This window comes from Heptranchias perlo, chromosome 8 (assembly GCF_035084215.1).
Source record: "Heptranchias perlo isolate sHepPer1 chromosome 8, sHepPer1.hap1, whole genome shotgun sequence".
Taxonomy (NCBI): Eukaryota; Metazoa; Chordata; class Chondrichthyes; order Hexanchiformes; family Hexanchidae; genus Heptranchias; species Heptranchias perlo.
Window position 1 is genome coordinate 91,913,873 of NC_090332.1, and position 20,002 is coordinate 91,933,874.

The 20,002-nt window shown below is 46.5% G+C and overlaps 1 protein-coding gene across 1 annotated transcript in view; it reads left to right on the forward strand.

Moving 5' to 3' along the window:
* The window catches only part of utrn (utrophin), a 664,298-nt gene that overhangs the window by 181,707 nt on the left and 462,589 nt on the right, over positions 1 to 20,002 (forward strand). Inside the window, exons 24-26 of the mRNA XM_067989572.1 lie at positions 3,986 to 4,099; positions 7,064 to 7,219; positions 8,293 to 8,463. Coding sequence (XP_067845673.1) covers positions 3,986 to 4,099; positions 7,064 to 7,219; positions 8,293 to 8,463 — 441 coding nt within the window. The remainder of the gene's footprint in view (positions 1 to 3,985; positions 4,100 to 7,063; positions 7,220 to 8,292; positions 8,464 to 20,002) is intronic.

Genomic DNA, 20,002 nt, shown 5'->3' on the forward strand with positions numbered 1-20,002 from the left:
GTGAATGCTTTTTTTATGGTATCACAATCTGTTAGAAACAGAAACATAGCAAATAGGAGCAGGAGTAGGCCATTCGGCCCTTCGAGCCTGCTCCTTCATTCAATATGATCATAGCTGATCCTCTATCTCAATACCATATTCCCGCTCTCTCCCCATACCCCTTGATGCCTTTTCTGTCTAGAAATCTATCTAGCTCCTTCTTAAATATATTCAGTGACTTGGCCTCCACAGCGTTCTGTGGTAAAGAATTCCACAGGTTCACCACCCTCTGAGTGAAGAACTTTCTCCTCATCTCAGTCCTAAATGTCCTACCCCTTATCCTGAGACTGTGACCTCTCGTTCTGGACCCCCCAGCTAGGGGAAACATCCTCCCTGCATCCAGTCTGTCTAGCCCTGTCAGAATTTTATACGTTTCAATGAGATCCCCTTTCATTCTTCTAAACTCTAGTGAATATAGGCCGAGCCGACCTAATCTCTCCTCTCACGACAGTCCTGCTATCCCAGGAATCAGTCTGGCGAACCTTTGTTGCACTCCCTGTACGGCAAGTATATCCTTTCTTAGGTAAGGAGACCAAAACTACACACAATACTCCAGGTGTGGTCTCACCAAGGCCCTGTATAACTGCAGTAAGACATCCTTGCTCCTGTACTCAAATCCTCTTGCAATGAAGGCCAACATACCATTCGCCTTCCTAACTGCTGCCTGCACCTGCATGTTTGCTTTCACTGACTGGTGTACAAGGACACCCAGGTCCCTTTGTACATCAACATTTCCCAATTTATCACCATTTAAATAAAACTCTGCCTTTCTGTTTTTCCTTCCGAAGTGGATAACTTCACATTTATCCACATTATACTGCATCTGCTATGTATTTGCCCACTCACTCAACTTGTCTAAATCACCTTGAGGCCTGTTTGCATCCTCCTCACGACTTATGATCCCACCTAGTTTTGTGTCGTCAGCAAACTTGGAAATATTACATTTGGTTCCCTCCTCCAAATCATTGATATATATTGTGAATAGCTGGGACCCAACACTGATCCCTGCGATACCCCACTAGTCACTGCCTGCCGCCCCGAAAAAGACCTGTTTATTCCTACTCTCTGTTTCCTGTCTGTTAAACAATTTTCAATCCAGGCCAGTATATTACCGCCAATCCCATGTGCTTTAATTTTGCACACTAACCTCTTACGTGGGACTTCATCAAAGGCCTTCTGAAAATCCAAATAAACCACATCCACTGGTTCTCCCTTATCTATTCTACCAGTTACATCCCCCAAAAGCTCCAGTAGGTTTGTCAAACATGATTTCCCTTTCATAAATCCATGTTGACTTTGTCTAATCCCATTGATATTTTCTAAGTGTCCTGTTATCACATCCTTTATAATAGACTCTAGCATTTTCCCTACTACTGATGTTAGGCTAACCGGTCTGTCGTTCCCAGTTTTCTCCCTCCCCTCCTTTTTTAAATAGTGGGGTTACATTTGCCACCCTCTAATCTGCAGGAACTGTCCCATTATCTATAGAATTTTGGAAGATGACAACTAATGCATCCACTATTTCCATGGCGACCTCTTTTATTACTCTGGGATGCAGATTATCAGATCCTGGGAATTTATCGGCTTTCAGTCCCATTAATTTCTCCAGCACTCTTTTTTACTAATGCTAATTTCCTTTAATTCCTCCTTCTCATCAGACCTTTGGTCCCCTAGCATTTCTGGGAAGTTATTTGTGTCCTCTTCCGTGAAGACAGAACCAAAATATTTGTTTAATTGCTCTGCCATTTCCTTGTTCCCCATTATAAATTCTCCCGTTTCTGACTGTAAGGGATCCACATTTGTCTTCACTAAACTTTTTCTTTTTACATACTTGTAGAAGCTTTTACAGTCCACTTTTATGTTCCTTGCAAGTTTACTCTCAATCTCTTGGTCCTTTTTTGCTGAATTCTAAACTGCTCCCAGTCCTCAGGCTTGCTACTTTTTCTGGCATCTTTATATGACTCCTCTTTGGATCTAATACTATCCTTATTTTCTTTTGTTAGCCATGGTTGGGCCGCTTTTCCTTTTGTGTTTTTGCGCCAGAAAGGAATGTATAATTGTTGCAATTCATGCATTTGTTCCTTAAATGTTAGCCATTGCCTATCCACTGTCATGCCTTTTAATGAAGTTTCCCAATCTATCATAGCCAACTCACTCCTCATACCGTTGTATCAAAAAAAACTTCCACAGTTGCATTTTCGTAAACATGCTGTGCATAAATGATGGTTTGATGACTTCAAACTTCCATTTGCATTACGTCAGTAAGATAAAGAAGGACTTAAAGAAGGAAGATGGTGTATGTTCCGAGTTTTCCTTGGGCCCCGATTGTTTGTTGATTTTGTATTGTTTTACGCCAGCTTTTACTTTCCGGGTATGTTAGTGATTCTCAGGAAATTTCAGTGTAAGTTGCTGTCAGCAAGATCGGCATAAAAGCAGGCGTAGATTTCGGTGTTACCATACCGTAAGTGTGATCCAGGAAATTCCGGGCCATTGAGCATAATTGGGGCAGTTGAGAGATGATCAAAGGCAAGGTTGAATAGATGGGCTTTGAGAAGGCTCAACTGTGATGCTCCATGTGATAAAATAGCTTGCTAAAACTCAGTCAAGAGTCACATGTGAATAACGGTTGCTTCAACATGGTACTGGAGGGTGATGGATGGTTTTGAGCCAGCCTTCAGGAAATGAAGGAATGAGAGAAATTAATGAAGGGGAAAATATAATTTTGGTTGGTAGTGTTCAAAAGGCACACATATACATTCATACTCCTGCTGCCTCTCCCTCCACTCGCCCTAGTGGACTAAATGGCATTGAAAACCCTAATCTCCAAACCATAGAATCATAGAAATTTATGGCACAGAAGGAGGACATTCGGCCCATCGTGTCTGTGCCAGTTGAAAAAGAGCTATCCAGCTTAATCTCACTTTCCAGCAGTTGGTCCGTAGCCCTGTAGGTTACAGCACTTCAAGTGCACATTGAAGTACTTTTTAAATGAGTTGAGGGTTTCTGCCTGTACCACCCGTTCAGGCAGTGAGTTCCAGACCCCACCACCCTCTGGGTGAAAAAAATTCTCCTCAGCTCCCCTCTAATCCTTCTACCAATTACTTTAAATCCATGCCCCCTGGTCACTGACCTCTCCGCTAAGGGAAATAGGTCCGCCCCACTCACTCTAAGTAGGCCCCTCATAATTTTATACATCTCAATTAAATCACCCCTCAGCCTCCTCTGCTCCAAAGAAAACAACCCCAGCCTATCCAATCTTTCCTCATAACTAAAATTCTTGGAGTGCAAGATACTTGTAAATCTCCTTTGTTCCCTCTCTAGTGCAATCACATCTTTCCTGTAATGTGGTGACCAGAACTGAATGCAGTACTCCAGATGTGGCCTAACCAGCGTTTTATACAGTTCCAGCATAACCTCCCTGCTCTTATATTTTATGCCTCGGCTAATAAACGAAAGTATTCCGTATGCCTTTTTAATCACCTTATCTACCTGTCCTGCTACCTTCAGGAGTCTGTGGACATGCTCTCCAAGGTCCCTCTGTTCCTCCACACCTCTCAGTATCCTCCCATTTATTGTGTATTCCCTTGCCTTGTTTGCCCTCCCCTAATGCATCACCTCACACTTCTCTGGATTGAATTCGATTTGCCACTTTTCTGCCCACCTGACCAGTCCATTGATATCTTCCTGCAGTCTACAGCTTTCCTGCTCACTATCAACCACACAGCCACCTGGAAACTTCTTAATCATGCACCTTACACGTAGGGACCTAGTACTGAACCCTGCGGAACCCCATTGGAAACAGCCTTCCGGTCACACAAACACCAGTTGACGATTACCCTTTGCTTCCTGCCACTGAGCTAATTTTGGATCAGTATCCTGGGTTGAAGTGTTCATTTATTTTTGACGACTATCAGGACCATTTCTTCTCTCATTCTCTCTAATGCAGAAAAATGCAGATGCCATGGAAAAATGGATGGATCGTGCAGAGACCGTCTTGTCCAAGGAGACTGTCACATTAGGCAATCAAGAGGGACTCGAGCGGCAGGTGGAACAGTGCACGGTAAGACCAGATCTGGCACTGGAATAGAATAAGTGCCTTTCCGAATAACACATAGATGCTACAATGTGGAAACAGGCCATTCAGCCCAACCAGTCGGTGTCGGCGTTTACCCTTCATGTGAGCAAATGGTCCTATTCACATTTAGAACCATAGAAAAGATACAGCACAGAGGGGGCCATTCGGCCCATTGTGTCTGAACCGGCTCGAAGAACAACCAGGTGCCCATTCTAATCCCACCTTCCAGCACCCGGTCCATTGCCCTGCAGCTTACAGCACTTTACGTGCAGGTCCAGGTACTTTTTAAAAGAGTTGAGGGTCCCTGCCTCTACCACCAATTCGGGCAGCAAATTCCATACACCCACCACCCTCTGGGTAAAAGAAGCTTTCCTCATGTCCCCTCTAATCCTTCCACCAATCAACTTAAATCTATGTCCTCTAGTTCTTGAATTCTCCACTAGGGGAAACAGGTACTTCCTGTCTACTCTATCTGGACCGCTCATAATTTTGTACACCTCAATCAAGTCACCCCTCAGCCTCCTCTGCTCCAAGGAAAACAACCCCAGCCTATCCAATCTCTCCTCATAGCTGCAATTTTCAAGCCCTGGCAACATTCTTGTAAATCTTCTCTGCACTCTCTCCAGAGCAATTACGTCCTTCCTGTAATGTGGTGACCAGAACTGCACACAATACTCCAGCTGTGGCCTTACCAGCGTTTTATACAGTTCCATCATTACATCCCTGCTTTTGTATTCTATACCTCGGCTAATAACGGAGAGCATTCCGTATGCCTTCTTCACAACCTTATCTACCTGCACTGCCACCTTCAGGGACCTGTGCACATGCACTCCAAGGTCTCTCACTCCTCTACCCCTCTCAATATATTCTCATTTACTGCGTATTCCCTTTTACTGTTTGCCCTCCCTAAGTGCATTACCTCACACTTCTCCAAGTTAAACTCCATTTGCCACTTTTCCGCCCACTCCACCAACCCATTGGTATCTTCTTGGAGTCTACAGCTATCTTTTCTTTATCAACTACACGGCCAATTTTTGTGTCATCTGAAAATTTGCCAATCATGCCCCCTACATTCGAGTCCAAATCATTAATATATACCACAAACAGCAAGGGACCCAACACTGAGCCCTGTGGCACACCACTGGAAACGGATTTCCATTCGCAAAGACATCCATCGACTTTTACCCTTTGTTTCCTGTTACTGAACCAATTTTGGATCCAATTTGCCACATTTCCCTGTATCCCATGGGCTTTTACCTTTCTGACCAGTGTGTCATGTGGGACCTTGTCAAATGCCTTACTAAAATCCATGTAGACAACATCCACTACACTACCCTCATCAATCCTCCTTGTCACTTCCTCAAAGAATTCAATCAGATTTGTAAGGCATGACCTTCCCTGAACAAATCCATGCTGACTATCCCTGATTCAACCATGCCTTTCCAAGTGACAGTTTATCCTACCTCTCAGTATTGATTCTAATAGTTTGCCCACCACTGAGGTAAGACTGACCGGCCTATAATTGTTCTGCCTTTCCCTCATACCCTTTTTAAACAATGGTACTATGTTTGCAGTCTTTCAGTCCTCTGGTATCGCCCCTGTATCTGGTGAGGATTGGAAAATGATCCTCAGAGCATCCGCTATTTCCTCCCTGGCTTCCTTCAATAGCCTAGGAAACAATCCATCCGGCCCTGGTGACTTTAGTACTTCCTCTCTCGTAATGTTTACCTTATCCAGTGTTTCACACCTCTCCTCTTTAACTGCTATGTCCGGATCATCCCTTTGTGAATACATTTACCTGCCCTGTTCTCATATCCCTTCAAACCCCTTTCCTTCATCCACCTATCCAATCCAATCTTTAAATGTTGACAGTTTCTTCCTCAACCACTAACCCTGGAAGTGAATTCCACATCCTCACAACTCTCTGTGTGAAGAAATTTCTCCTGCCCTCTGTTCTAAATCTCTTACAAAACTGGTCTACTTCATTGCTCGTAACTGGATCCAACAGCACCCTCCACCCTTGTAGGCCGACTAACACACTGCTCGATAAGGAGTCCTGTACACAGTTTAGAAATTCTATTCCCCTTTCTCCATTTACATCCTCTCTGTCCTAATCAATAAGTGGATAAATAAAATCTACTAGAACAACAATTTTGTTATTCCTACTCATCTCTCTAATATGCAGATTTCCTCTTCCCTTTCCTTCCCATAATTTGGAGGTGTACAATATACCCCTACCAATGTAACAAGACATTTTTTTATCATTGCGCTCCAACCATATTGACTCTGTCTGTAGGCATTCCTTGTCTACATTGACCCTCTCTACCGCTTGTATTCCCTCGCACCAATATTACCACTCCACCTCTTTTGTTTGTGGGACCCACAAAAAGTCAGGTCCTGGTGCACTCAAGCCTGGAATTTGCCTCCTTCATATAACGACACTACAATGTAAAATAGCTTTAAGTGTAATTGTGTGTACAGATTGACCAGATAGCATATTTTGAGACCGAAAAAGCAGTCTCAGGAATATGTGAGCATTGTAGATCTTAGTGTTTTAGAAGATCAAATTATTAGTGGCATCACAGTGTGTGATGGAGCGAATAGTGATTGCACACTTTGGCATTCAGCCATTCCATTACTTGTAAGGACACCAAATTACTCAAACCACTTAAGGAAAAAAAAATTACAAAACTTGCAGCAATTAGAGATTTTTTATTCTTGACTAATCTATTCCCCAGACTCAACAAACTGTTTTTTAATTTGTAGAGATCAGGTTGTCCAGTTAGTATGTTCAGTTTGAGAATTGCCTGCAGCTATGTTACAAAGCATGAAGAGTTATTGTACTACAGGTACTACAGCTTTTTACAGATGTCCCTGTTTACTCCGTGAGGGAAGAATTGAATTGCTCAGTTCATTTTCTATTGATGATCTCTGTTTCTATATCTACAGACATTTGTGAATGAAATTCAGACTATTCAGTCCAATTTGACATCAATGAATGAAATACAGGAGTCACTGAAAAAGCAGCCAGTGCCAGCCATCTCCAACTCTGTGGCATCTTGCATGGTTGACAGCCGCACGCGATGGGAAAAAGTGAGCAAGCAGGTATGGAGTAAAGTTCCGTGGTTTGTTAATTTATTGTTCTCCAGTGTCTCAGAAGAAGGTGTGGATAACGATGGAAACTTGGGGTCAGAACAAGAAACAGTGAAAGAGATGGAGATCTGTGAGAGTGTTCTCACTGGAAACATAAGAACATAAGAAATAAGAGCAGGAGTAGGCTATATGACCCCTCGAGCTTGCTCCGCCATTCAATAAGATCATGGCTGATCTGATCCTAACCTCAAATCTAAATTCATGTCCAATTTCCTGCCCGCTCCCCGTAACCCCTAATTCCCTTTACTTCTAGGAAACTGTCTATTTCTGTTTTAAATTTATTTAATGATGTAGCTTCCACAGCTTCCTGGGGCAGCAAATTCCACAGACCTACCACCCTCTGAGTGAAGAAGTTTCTCCTCATCTCAGTTTTGAAAGAGCAGCCCCTTATTCTAAGATTATGCCCCTTAGTTCTAGTTTCACCCATCCTTGGGAACATCCTTACCGCATCCACCCGATCAAGCCCCTTCACAATCTTATATGTTTCAATAAGATCGCCTCTCATTCTTCTGAACTCCAATGAGTAGAGTCCCAATCTACTCAACCGCTCCTCATATGTCCGCCCCCTCATCCCCGGGATTAACCGAGTGAACCTTCTTTGTACTGCCTTGAGAGCAAGTATGTCTTTTCTTAAGTATGGAGACCAAAACTGTATGCAGTATTCCAGGTGCGGTCTCACCAATACCTTATATAACTGCAGCAATACCTCCCTGTTTTTATATTCTATCCCCCCAGCAATAAAAGCCAACATTCCGTTGGCCTTCTTGATCACCTGCTGCATCTGCAAACTAACTTTTTGATTTTCTTGCACTAGGACCCCCAGATCCCTTTGTACTGCAGTACTTTCCAGTTTCTCGCCATTAACTCTTGTACAGTAATTTAATAGGTGGCTCATTTTTCTTGCTTAACATGATTTTGATGCTGCAGAATTGAAGTGTACTTTCTGTTGGCTCTTTGGAGTTACAGACTCTGCTTTGTGTAATCACAAGGAAAATCAAAGTCTTTTAACATTTCTGTTTTTGCAGATTATGTCTCAGCAGACGAGGTTATCCGAGGGTCAGGAGAAGACACTGAACTTGAGGAAAGATCTTATGGAGATGCGTGAGTGGACAGCACAGGCTGAAGAGGAATATTTAGAGAGGGACTTTGAATATAAATCACCCGGGGAGTTAGAGACTGCGTTGGAGGAGATGAAGGTAAGATATAATGTGCTGCCTCTAAAAATGACAAGGTGTTTGCAAAAGAATTCTTGTTGGAAATTTCCACACTGTAGTTGCTTAAGATCAGGTTTGATTTAGATAAAATCCAGATCATTACAGGCCAGCAAGGTCACAAGGTCAGTCTCAGAGCCTGTGCTTTTAGCAGATGTCGGGCAGGGATGCAGTGCGAACGCTGGTCCAGTGACCTGAGATAAGTGCGCCTGATCCAGAACACTATTAAATTCTGGAAAGTGTGTGTGGACATTGGGTAAGGACAGGATTGGGCTTGGCTCTGATTTCTCTCCATGCTGGAATAGGTTGTTCTCTCCCTAGGCTTATTTGAAGAATGGTCAGTTTGGTTAGTATTAGTGGTCAACTGGTGCCTGTGGATTGGTACCCGTATACGAGTTGCAGTCATCGGGAAAAAGGAAGTAAATTGGGAAGGGGGAGGGGTGGGTGGTGTAAGGATGGAAAGGATTATGTAACTGCTAAATGACTGGGTGACAGTAGTTCAGAACAATGTCCTTGCACCTCTGGGATCTGGGTTTAAAATTCTACCCAGGCTCACAGAGTGAAAGTCTCCTCTCCGTTGGTGATAAGGGTCCTAAATGAGGGTTTGTACCATCTGAATTCAGCTCCTGGCAGCTGCTTGTCTGAATCTCGCAGCTGGCCACAATATCTCTCAAATTATGAATCTCACTCAGAGGTCACGAGGATAACGGGTGCGAGAAATTGAAGCACGAGACATTGCTGTAACGGGTATTCCTCTGGGATGGTGTTATGGCACATTGTTGGGACAATGTAGAGGGAATTTTACTCTGTATCCAGCTGTGCAAGTGCTTGATGCTGACACTGGGCACCAGAAATGCTGGAATTGTTTTCTTTGGAACAAAGGAGACCGAGGGGAGACTTAATTGAGGTGTATAAAATTATGATGGGACTAGATAGAGTGGATAGGGAGGACTTATTCCCTTAGCAGAGGGGTCAGTGACCAGGGGGCACAGATTTAAAGTAATTGGTAGAAGGATTAGAGGGGAGCTGAGGAGAAATTTTTTCACCGAAGGCGATGGGGGTCTGGAACTCTCTGCCTGAAAGGGTGATCGAGGCAGAAACCCTCAACTCATTTAAAAAGTACTTGGATGTGCACCTGAAGTGCCGTAACCTACAGGGCTACGGACCAAGTGCTGGAAAGTGGGATTAAGCGGGATAGCTCTTTTTCGATCAGCACGGACACGATGGGCTGAATGTCCGAATGGCCTCCTTCTGTGCCGTAACTTTCTATGATTCTATAAAATGGGTGAATGTTTCATCCCCACTTTGTGTTCAGCAACAAAAGACGAAAAATCTCACTGGGTATTGTGGTGGGGAGCAATTTGGGCACGAGTGTGTGCCACTGCAGAATGATGGGTCATCAGTTTGATCCTTTACATGATCCAACAGGTACGAGGTACTTTGGTACCTGTGAGGATAAGGATGAAGGCTTCAGGGAGCACGCCCAGAATTCTAACCATGGCACCGCGGAGCAGGAGGCAGTCCAAGGGGAGGGGGAAGAGCAGAATAGAAAGGTTGTAGTCATAGGGAATTCTATAATCGGGGATAGATAGCGTCCTCTGCAGTTACGACCGATAGTCCAGGAGGGTGTGTTGCCTACATGATGCAAGGGTAAAGGACATCTCTGAGCAACTGGAGAGGAACATGGAAGGGGGGGTTGAAGGATCCAGTTGTCGTGGTCCATGTCGGCACTGATGACATAAGGAAGAACTAGGAGGAGGTTCTGTTTAGGGAATATGAAAAGCCAGGAACTAAATTAAAATGCAGGATCTCATGGGTGGTAATTTTAGGATTACTACCCGCGCCACGTGCTAATTGGCATAGGGATAGGCAGATCAGGAAGGTGAATGCTTGGCTGAAAGACTGGTGTGGGAAGGAGGGGGTTCCATTTCATGGAACACTGGCACCAGTGCTGGAACAGGAAGGAGCTGTACCGCTGGGATGGGCTCCACCTGAACCAGAATGGGACCAGAGTCCTAGCGGAACGGATAAATAAGGCGGTGGATAAGGCTTTAAACTAGCAAGGTGGGGGAGGGATCTGGTCGCAATAACAAAAGCCTAAAAATAAAAGAAACAGGACGTGGTCAGATTAGGGTAAGGAGTAAAGATAACATAAACGGGCAAAGTACAAATAAAGTTATAAAACAGAAGTATAAAAGGACTGTTTTTAAAAAAAAAAGGTAAAAGGAACGACTATTAAAGACGAATTAAACTGCCTGTACAGCAATGTACACAGCGTCCAAAATGAAACGGGGGAACTGGAGGCAATGGTCCATAGCGAGGAACCAGATGTAGTCGGAATAACTGAAACATGGCTACATAAAGAACAGGAGTGGCAACTAAATATTGCAGGTTATAACATAACAACTTGCATTTGTATAGCACCTTTAATGTTGTAAAACGTTCACAGGAGCGATTTTCAAGCAAAATTTGACATCGAGCCACATAGAGATATTAGGACAGGGGATCAAAAGCTTGGTCAAAGAGGTAAGTTTTAAGGAGCGTCTTAAAAGAGAGAGAGGCGGAGAGGTTTAGGGAGGGAAGTTCAGGGCTTAGCGCCGAGGCAGCTGAAGGCACGGCCTCCATAATGGTCCGATTAAAATATGGAGTGTACAAGAGGCAAGAATTGGAGAGGAGTGCAGAGATCTTGAAGGGTTGTAGGGCTGGAGAAGGTTACAGAGATAGGGAGGGCTGAGGCCATGGAGGGATTTGAAATCAAGGGTGAAAATTTTAAAATCGATGCGTTCCCAGACCGGGAGCCAATGTAGGTCAGCGATCATGGGTGAAGGGTGAACGCGACTTGGTGCGAGTTAGGATACGGGCAGCAGAGTTTTGGATGACGTCAAGTTGGAGGGTGGAAGATGGGGGGGGCCAGCCAGGAGACCATTGGAATAATCAAGTCTCAAGGTAACACAGGCATGGATGAGGGTTTCAGCAGCAGATGATGAGCTGAGGCAGGTGCGGAAACGGGTGATGTTATGGAGGTGGAAGTAGGCGGTCTTGGTGATGGAGCGGTTATGTGGTCGGAAGCTCGTCTCATGGTGAAATAGGAAGCCAAGTTTGCGAACGGTCTGGTTCAGCCTCAGAAAGTGGTCATGGAGAGGGATGGAGTTGGTGGGAAGGAAACAAAATTTGCAGCGGGGACCAAAGACAATGACTTCGGTCTTCCAAATATTTAGTTGGAGGAAATTTTTGCTCATCCAGTGCTGGTTGTCGGACAAGCAGTGTGACAAATCAGACAGTGGAGGGGTCGAGGGAGATGGTGGTGAGGTAGAGCTGGGTGTCATCAGCGTAAATGTGGAACCTGATGTGTTTTCGGATGTTGTCGCTGAGGGGCAGCATCTAGGTGAGAAATAGGAGGGGGCCAAGGATAGATCCTTGGGAGCGGTGCGGGAGCAGGAAGAGAAGCCATTGCAGATGATTTTCTGGCTATGACTGGATAGAAAAGGAACCAGGTGAGTGCAGTCCCACCCAGCTGGACGTTGGATGAGAAGCGTTGGAGGAGAATGGTGTGGTCAACCATGTCAAAGGCTGCAGACAGATCGAGAAGGATGAGGAGAGATAGTTTACCATGGTCACAGTCACATAGGATGTCATTTGTGACTTTGATAAGGACTGTTTCAGTACTGTGATGGGGGCGGAAACCTGATTGGAGAGATTCAAACACGCGAGAAAGATAGGCATGGATTTGGGAGGCAACAACATGTTCAAGGACTTTGGAGAGGAAAGGGAGGTTGGAGATGGGGCGGTAGTTTACAAGGACAGAGGTATTTTGAGGAGGGGGGTGATGACGGCAGATATAATGGGGAGGGGGAGTACCTGAGGAGAGGGAACCGTTAACAATATCAGTTAACATACGGGCTAGGAAGGGAACTTGGGTGGTCAGCAGTTTGGTAGGAATAGGGTGGAGGGAGCAGGAGGTGGGTCTCATGGTCAAGATGAGCTCAGAGAGGGCATGTGGGGATATAGGAGACAAACTAGAGAAAGATGCATGTTCAGGGCTAAGGCAGGGGGGTAACGTAGGGGAAGTTTGGCTTGGTGGGCTAGGGGAAGAGAGGGAAGCAGCAAAGGCAGCTGAATGGATGGTCTCAATCTTAGTGACAAAGTAGTTCATGAGCTTCTTGCATTTGTTGTTGGAGGTGAGGGTGGAGGGGGCAGGAGAGAGGGGTTTAGGAAGATGAATGTAAACAATCTTACAACATCAAGTTTATAGTCCAACAATTTTATTTGAAAATCACAAGCTTTCGGAGGCTTCCTCCTTCCTCAGGTGAATGTGGAAATCCTTGAACGTTTCGCATTTATATTCAGAGAACAATACCTGGTGATTATAGATAATCTTTCCAACTGCCCGTTGTCAAGGCAATCAAAGTGTTCAGACAGAGAGGTGTTACCTACAGGACCACCGAATATACAAACGGCCAGAACACAAAACATAGAGAGAGAGGGAGAAATATCCGAAAGGAAGAGAAAGACTGAAAATGACCCGTTGAATTAAAAACAGATAACTTCTATTCGCTGGTGGGGTTACGTGTAGCGCGACATGAACCCAAGAACCCGGTTGAGGCCGTCCTCATGGGTGCGGAACTTGGCTATCAATTTCTGCTCGACGATTTTGCGTTGTCGTGTGTCTCGAAGGTTGCCTTGGAGTACGCTTACCCGAAGATCGGTGGCTGAATGTCCTTGACTGCTGAAGTGTTCCCCGACTGGGAGGGAACCCTCCTGTCTGGCGATTGTTGCGCGGTGTCCGTTCATCCGTTGTCGCAGTGTCTGCATGGTCTCACCAATGTACCATGCTCCGGGGCATCCTTTCTTGCAACGTATGAGGTAGACAACGTTGGCCGAGTCACAGGAGTATGAACCATGTACCTGGTGGGTGGTCTCCTCTCGTGTGATGGTGGTATCTGTGTCGATGATCTGGCATGTCTTGCAGAGGTTGCCGTGGCAGGGTTGTGTGGTGTCGTGGACGTTGTTCTCCTGAAAGCTGGGTAATTTGCAGTGAACGATGGTCTGTTTGAGGTTGGGTGGCTGTTTAAAGGCGAGTAGTGGAGGTGTGGGGATGGCCTTAGCGAGGTGTTCGTCATCATCGATGACATGTTGAAGGCTGCGGAGAACATGGCATAGTTTCTCCGCTCCGGGGAAGTACTGGACGACGAAGGGTACTCTGTTGGTTGCGTCCCGTGTTTGTCTTCTGAGGAGGTCTATGCGATTTTTCGCTGTGGCCCGTCGGAACTGTCGATCGACGAGTCGAGCGTCACATCCCGTTCTTACGAGGGCGTCTTTCGGCGTCTGTAGGTGTCCATCGCGTTCCTCCTCGTCTGAGCAGATCCTGTGTATTCGCAGGGCCTGTCCATAGGGGATGGCCTCTTTGACGTGGTTAGGGTGGAAGCTGGAAAAGTGGAGCATCGTGAGGTTGTCCGTGGGCTTGCGGTAGAGTGAGGTGCCCGTCTTTGATGGAGATTCGTGTGTCCAAGAAAGAAACCGATTCTGAGGAGTAGTCCATGGTGAGCTTGATGGTGGGATGGAACTTGTTGATGTTATCGTGTAGTCTCTTTAGTGATTCTTCGCCGTGGGTCCATAGAAAGAAAATGTTGTCGATGTATCTGATGTATAGCGTTGGTTGGAGGTCCTGTGCAGTGAAGAAGTCCTGCTCGAACTTGTGCATGAAAATGTTGGCGTATTGGGGTGCGAATTTGGTCCCCATGGCTGTTCCGTGTGTTTGGGTAAAGAACTGGTTATCGAAGGTGAAGACATTGTGATCCAGGATGAAGCGGATGAGTTGTAGGATGGCGTCTGGAGATTAGAGTCATAGAGTCATAGAGTTATACAGCACGGATAGAGGCCCTTCGGCCCATCGTGTCCGTGCCGGCCATCAGCCCTGTCTACTCTAATCCCATATTCCAGCATTTGGTCCGTAGCCTTGTATGCTATGGCATTTCAAGTGCTCATCCAAATGCTTCTTGAATGTTGTGAGGGTTCCTGCCTCCACAACCCTTTCAGGCAGTGAGTTCCAGACTCCAACCACCCTCTGGGTGAAAAAGTTCTTTCTCAAATCCCCTCTAAACCTCCCGCCTTTTACCTTGAATCTATGTCCCCTTGTTATAGATCCCTCAACGAAGGGAAAAAGCTCCTTAGTATCCATCCTATCTGTGCCCCTCATAATTTTGTACACCTCAATCATGTCCCCCCTCAGCCTCCTCTGCTCCAAGGAAAACAAACCCAATCTTCCCAGTCTCTCTTCATAGCTGAAGCGCTCCAGCCCTGGTAACATCCTGGTGAATCTCCTCTGCACCCTCTCCAAAGCGATCACATCCTTCCTGTAGTGTGGCGACCAGAACTGCACACAGTACTCCAGCTGTGGCCTAACCAGTGTTTTATACAGCTCCATCATAACCTCCTTGCTCTTATATTCTATGCCTCGGCTAATAAAGGCAAGTATCCCATATGCCTTCTTTACCACCTTATCTACCTGTTCCGCCGCCTTCAGGGATCTGTGAACTTGCACACCAAGATCCCTCTGACCCTCTGTCTTGCCTAGGGTCCTCCCATTCGTTGTGTATTCCCTTGCCTTGTTAGTCCCTCCAAAGTGCATCACCTTGCACTTTTCCGGGTTAAATTCCATTTGCCACTGTTCCGCCCATCTGACTAACCCATCTATATCGTCCTGCAGACTGAGGCTATCCTCCTCGCTATTTACCACCCTACCAATTTTTGTATCATCAGCGAACTTACTGATCATACCTTTTACATTCATATCCAAGTCATTAATGTAGACCACAAACAGCAAGGGACCCAGCACCGATCCCTGTGGTACCCCACTGGCCACAGGCTTCCAGTCACAAAAACAACCTTCGACCATCACCCTCTGCCTTCTGCCACTAAGCCAGTTTTGTATCCAAAGTGCCAAGGCACCCTGGATTCCATGGGCTCGTACCTTCTTGACCAGTCTCCTGTGCGGGACTTTATCGAAGGCCTTACTGAAATCCATGTATACCACATCCACTGCGTTACCCTCATCCACACGCCTAGTCACTCCCTCAAAAAATTCAATCAAATTAGTCAGACATGATCTTCCCTTGACAAAGCCATGTTGACTATCCCTGATTAATCCTTGCTTCTCCAAGTGGAGACTAATTTTGTCCTTCAGAATTTTTTCCAATAATTTTCCTACCACTGATGTTAGGCTCACTGGCCTGTAGTTCCCCGGTTTTTCCCTACTCCCCTTCTTGAATAATGGTATTACATTAGCGGTTCTCCAGTCCTCTGGCACATCCCCTGTGGCCAGAGAGGTTCTGAATATATGTGTCAGAGCCCCCGCAATCTCCTCCTTTGCCTCACACAGTAGCCTGGGATACATTTCGTCCGGGCCTGGGGATTTATCCATTTTTAGGCCTGCTAAAACCGCCAATACCTCCTCCCGCTCGATGTTAATATGTTCGAGTATATCACAGTCCCCCTGCCGTATTTCTATGTCTACATCGTCCTTCTCCATAGTGAAAACAGATGCAAAAAATTCATTTAGAACCCCTCCTACATCTGCCGGCTCCACACACACATTGCCATTTTTGTCCCTAATGGGCCCTATTTTTTCCCTGGTCATCCTCTTACCCTTAATATACTTATAAAACATCTTAGGATTTTCCTTTATTTTGCTCGCCAGTGTTATTTCATGGCCCCTCCTTGATCTCCTAATTTCTTTTTTAAGTATCCCCCTGCACTTTTTGTACTCCTCTAGGGCTTCCTCCGTCTTTAGCCTTTTGTATCTACCAAAAGCCCTCCTTTTTTTCCTAATCCATTCTCGTATATCCCCTGACATCCAAGGTTCCCTGGAGTTCTTGGAACCACCCTTGACCTTTACGGGAACATGTTGCCATTGTATGGTCTCAATCTCCCTTCTGAAAGACTCCCATTGCTCCGATGCGGATTTTCCTACAAGCAGTTGATCCCAGTCCATTTTGGCCAGATCCTGCCTTATCCTATTAAAATCGGCCTTCCCCCAATTTAGAACCTTTATTTCCGGCCCCTCCCTGTCCTTTTCCATGACCACCTTAAATCTCACCGAATTATGGTCACTCTCACCAAAGTGCTCACCTACTAGCACTTCTTCCACTTGGCCGGCCACATTCCCTAGAATTAGGTCCAGTACCGCCCCCTCTCTTGTAGGACTTTCTACATGCTGGCTCAAAAAGCTCTCCTGGATGCACGTTAAGAATTTTGTACCCTCTAAGCCTTTTACACTCTGAGTATCCCAGTTAATATTGGGGAAGTTGAAATCCCCCACTATTATTACCCTATTATTTGCACAATTTTCTGAGATTTGCCTACATATCTGTTCCTCTATCTCCCCTTGACTGTTTGGGGGCCTATAGTACACTCCCATCAAAGTGCTTGCCCCCTTTTTGTTTTTAAGCTCCACCCATATGGCCTCATTAGAGGAACCTGCTAATATATCATCCCTCCTTATGGCAGTAATTGATTCTTTAATTAATATTGCGACCCCCCCTCCTCTTATACCTCCCCCTCTGTCTCGCCTGAAGATTCTGTACCCCGGAATATTGAGCTGCCAGTCTTGCCCCTCCCTCAACCATGTCTCTGTGACAGCAACAATATCATACTCCCATGTGTTTATCAACACCTTCAGTTCATCCACCTTATTCGCAAGACTCCTTGCATTAAAATAGATGCCATCCAGCCTTGCCCTCACATTTGCCCTGTCTTCCAAGCTGACTGTTGTTGGTGTTGAGTATTGATGCTGTTGCAGCGATGCCGTCATCGTGGGGGATACTGGTATCGAGTGCCGAGACGTCCATCGTGGTGAGAAGTGTTCCTGGTTCAACTGGTCCGTGGGTACTGAGTTTTTGTAGGAAGTCTGTAGTGTCGCAATAGAAGCTGGGGGTTCCCTGTACGATGGGTTTCAGGATGCCCTCGACGTATCCAGAGAGGTTCTCACACAGGGTTCCGTTGCCTGATACAATAGGACGTCCGGGTGTGTTGGCTTTGTGTATCTTTGGGAGGCAGTAGAAGTCTCCCACGCGGGGAGTACGTGGGATGAGAGCGCGTAGGATGTTTTGAAGGTCTGGATCGAAGGTCTTGATCAGTTTGTTGAGCTGGTGGGTGTGTTCTTTGGTCGGATCTGCGGGTAACTGTCAGTGTTCCTGGTTGTCCAGGAAGATGGTTTGTGGTGAAGAGAAGCTGGGGATTATCTTTGCATTCTGGGATGATCCTGGAATAGTGAGCACTTTTGGCAGAAGAGAGCAGGACCTGATAGTGCTTTATGTGGTCCAGCCAGATCTGGCGATGAATGGCTAAATTGTCTGCGCCCCTTGAACTTAAGGGAGCGGAGACAAGGGTCGTAGCAGAGGGCATGACCAGGGTGAGAGAGCGTAATGGTTTTAATGGGGACAAGGGCATCAAAGGTGGAGGTGAGGGTTCAATTGGGCAGATTGGTAGCTGCAGAAATATCGTGGTGAATGGAGGGCCAAAGGCTATACAATTGGGAATTTGAAAGTGCCGTTGTAAGTGACATGGGGGAAGAGTATTTTCTAAGGGCGGACACAGAAGGAAGTGGGGTTGGGAGGGGGAAGGGGGATGGGAAAGGGTGGAGAGGGTGACAAGGAAGTGATCAAAGAAGGCCTTACACGATGGAAGTAGAGAGACCATGTGAGGTGGCAAGGTCGCGGGGGTGGCCGTGAATGTGGGTTGGGAAGTTTATTTGGAGGGAGAGATTAAGGGAGGATAGGAGGGCAGTGAACTCAGAGGAGAGAGATGATGAGTTGATGAGTTGTGATGGAGGTTGAAATCACCAAGGATGAGAAGTCGCTCGGTGCAGAGGCTGAGGGAGGAAAGCAGTGAAGATATCTTGGTGAGAAACTTGGTGTGGTACTTGGGTGGGCGGTAGAGAACGAGGATTTTAAAGGAGAGGTGAGAGGGGTGGAACAAGTTGAGATGCTGAAAGGAGGAGAAGGTGCCAGAGGAGTAGGCAGACAGACCAAGGTGTGATTTGTGACGAGGCTCACAAAGCCACTGTGGCAGTCTGGGCGGGGCAAGTGGTGGAAGATTTCACCAGGTGGGGAGGCTTCATTAAGGGGGAAGGTGTCATCACCTGTCAGCCAGGTTTCCGTCAAGATCTTGATGTTGATGCAATCATCCACAATAAGCTCATGGATGACAAGGGTGATGTTCACAAGTGAACGGACATTCTGGAGGGAGATGCAGAGAGGGGCGGTGATAGCTGATTCGCTGGCAGAGTCCACAGGGTCAGCACTGGGAGGGGTGAGTGGGATAGGAGGGAGATTGGCAAGATTAACCCCCAGCGGACGCGCTGGGCAGGAAGGTCGATGAGAGTGCGATGGGACAGTCGGGGTTGTTGTTCGTAAGGAGGCAGCGGCGAGTACCTCCATTGACGCTTTGGAGAATGCCAAGAGAGGCACAGAGGGAAACTGTAGGCTTACCTAAGAGGGAGTCAAGCCTGGGACAGCGGCAGGAGAGTAGTAGGAAGGTCGAGGAGTGCTGAAGGGTTGGGTTAGGGATTTGGGGAGGACAGAGTACCCGAGAGGGGAAAAATGAAAGGAGGCATGACGACAGGCGAGAGGGGCCTTGGGAGGGGTAAAGAGAAAAGTTAAAAGGGGGAAATTGAAGCGATGGGCTCGGGTCCGGAGTGGCAGCCAAAACGCGCACGTGAATGGATACAGGAAAACTCAAGTTACATAGGTGTGGTTACATAGCAAGATTAGGTTAGATATGTCCTGGTAACAAACAGGGAATAGCGAGAAGACAATAGGAGGGAGTCCAAAGTTAAAGCCAGGAATCATCAGGTGGGATAAGGTTGACGTGGAGAGGATGGCGTCAGCTTAGAGCATCGACGAGCTACTGTCCGGGTTCGGAGACAGGTGTAGAGGGCGAGCCAATCGGTTGCCTCCAATTCCATGTGCTGTCATTTTTGTTAACGTTCTCTTTTATGTGGAACCTTGTTGAACGCCATCAGCGTGATCTGATTTAAAAACTCCCATGTCTGCTGGAGGAGTGAGGCCTCCACATTGAGCAGCCTCCCACCTCGCTTTGACTCTGAAAACACTCCACGGCAGGCTAAATTTGTGGTCCCATGAACGAACACTGCAAGACCATGCGGGGAGCTGTTGCAGTTTCTCTGAGAGGCTTAATTTGACAAATCCACAGTATTGACTACTTCACATAATTTGAGCTGCACGGTTGGTTTAGTGAATGTGCAATTCATTCATTGAGAACGGGTGAGGGAGATGTCGTTGGAAGTGAGGTCACTAGCGGAGCCATAGCTTTTTAGCGTGCGTGGAGAGTGACGATATCGGGGGGCCCGGTGCAGGCACAGGAGGAGGTCACAGGTCGATGGAAAACCGGAAGTCTAATGGGGGTGGCGGGGGGGTCGGGGGAGGGAGGAGAGGAGAAATTGAACCATCTCTCTGTCTGGACCATGTTCTCCTTCACTTTTCCCCCAGCCGCCCCATCTTGAGAT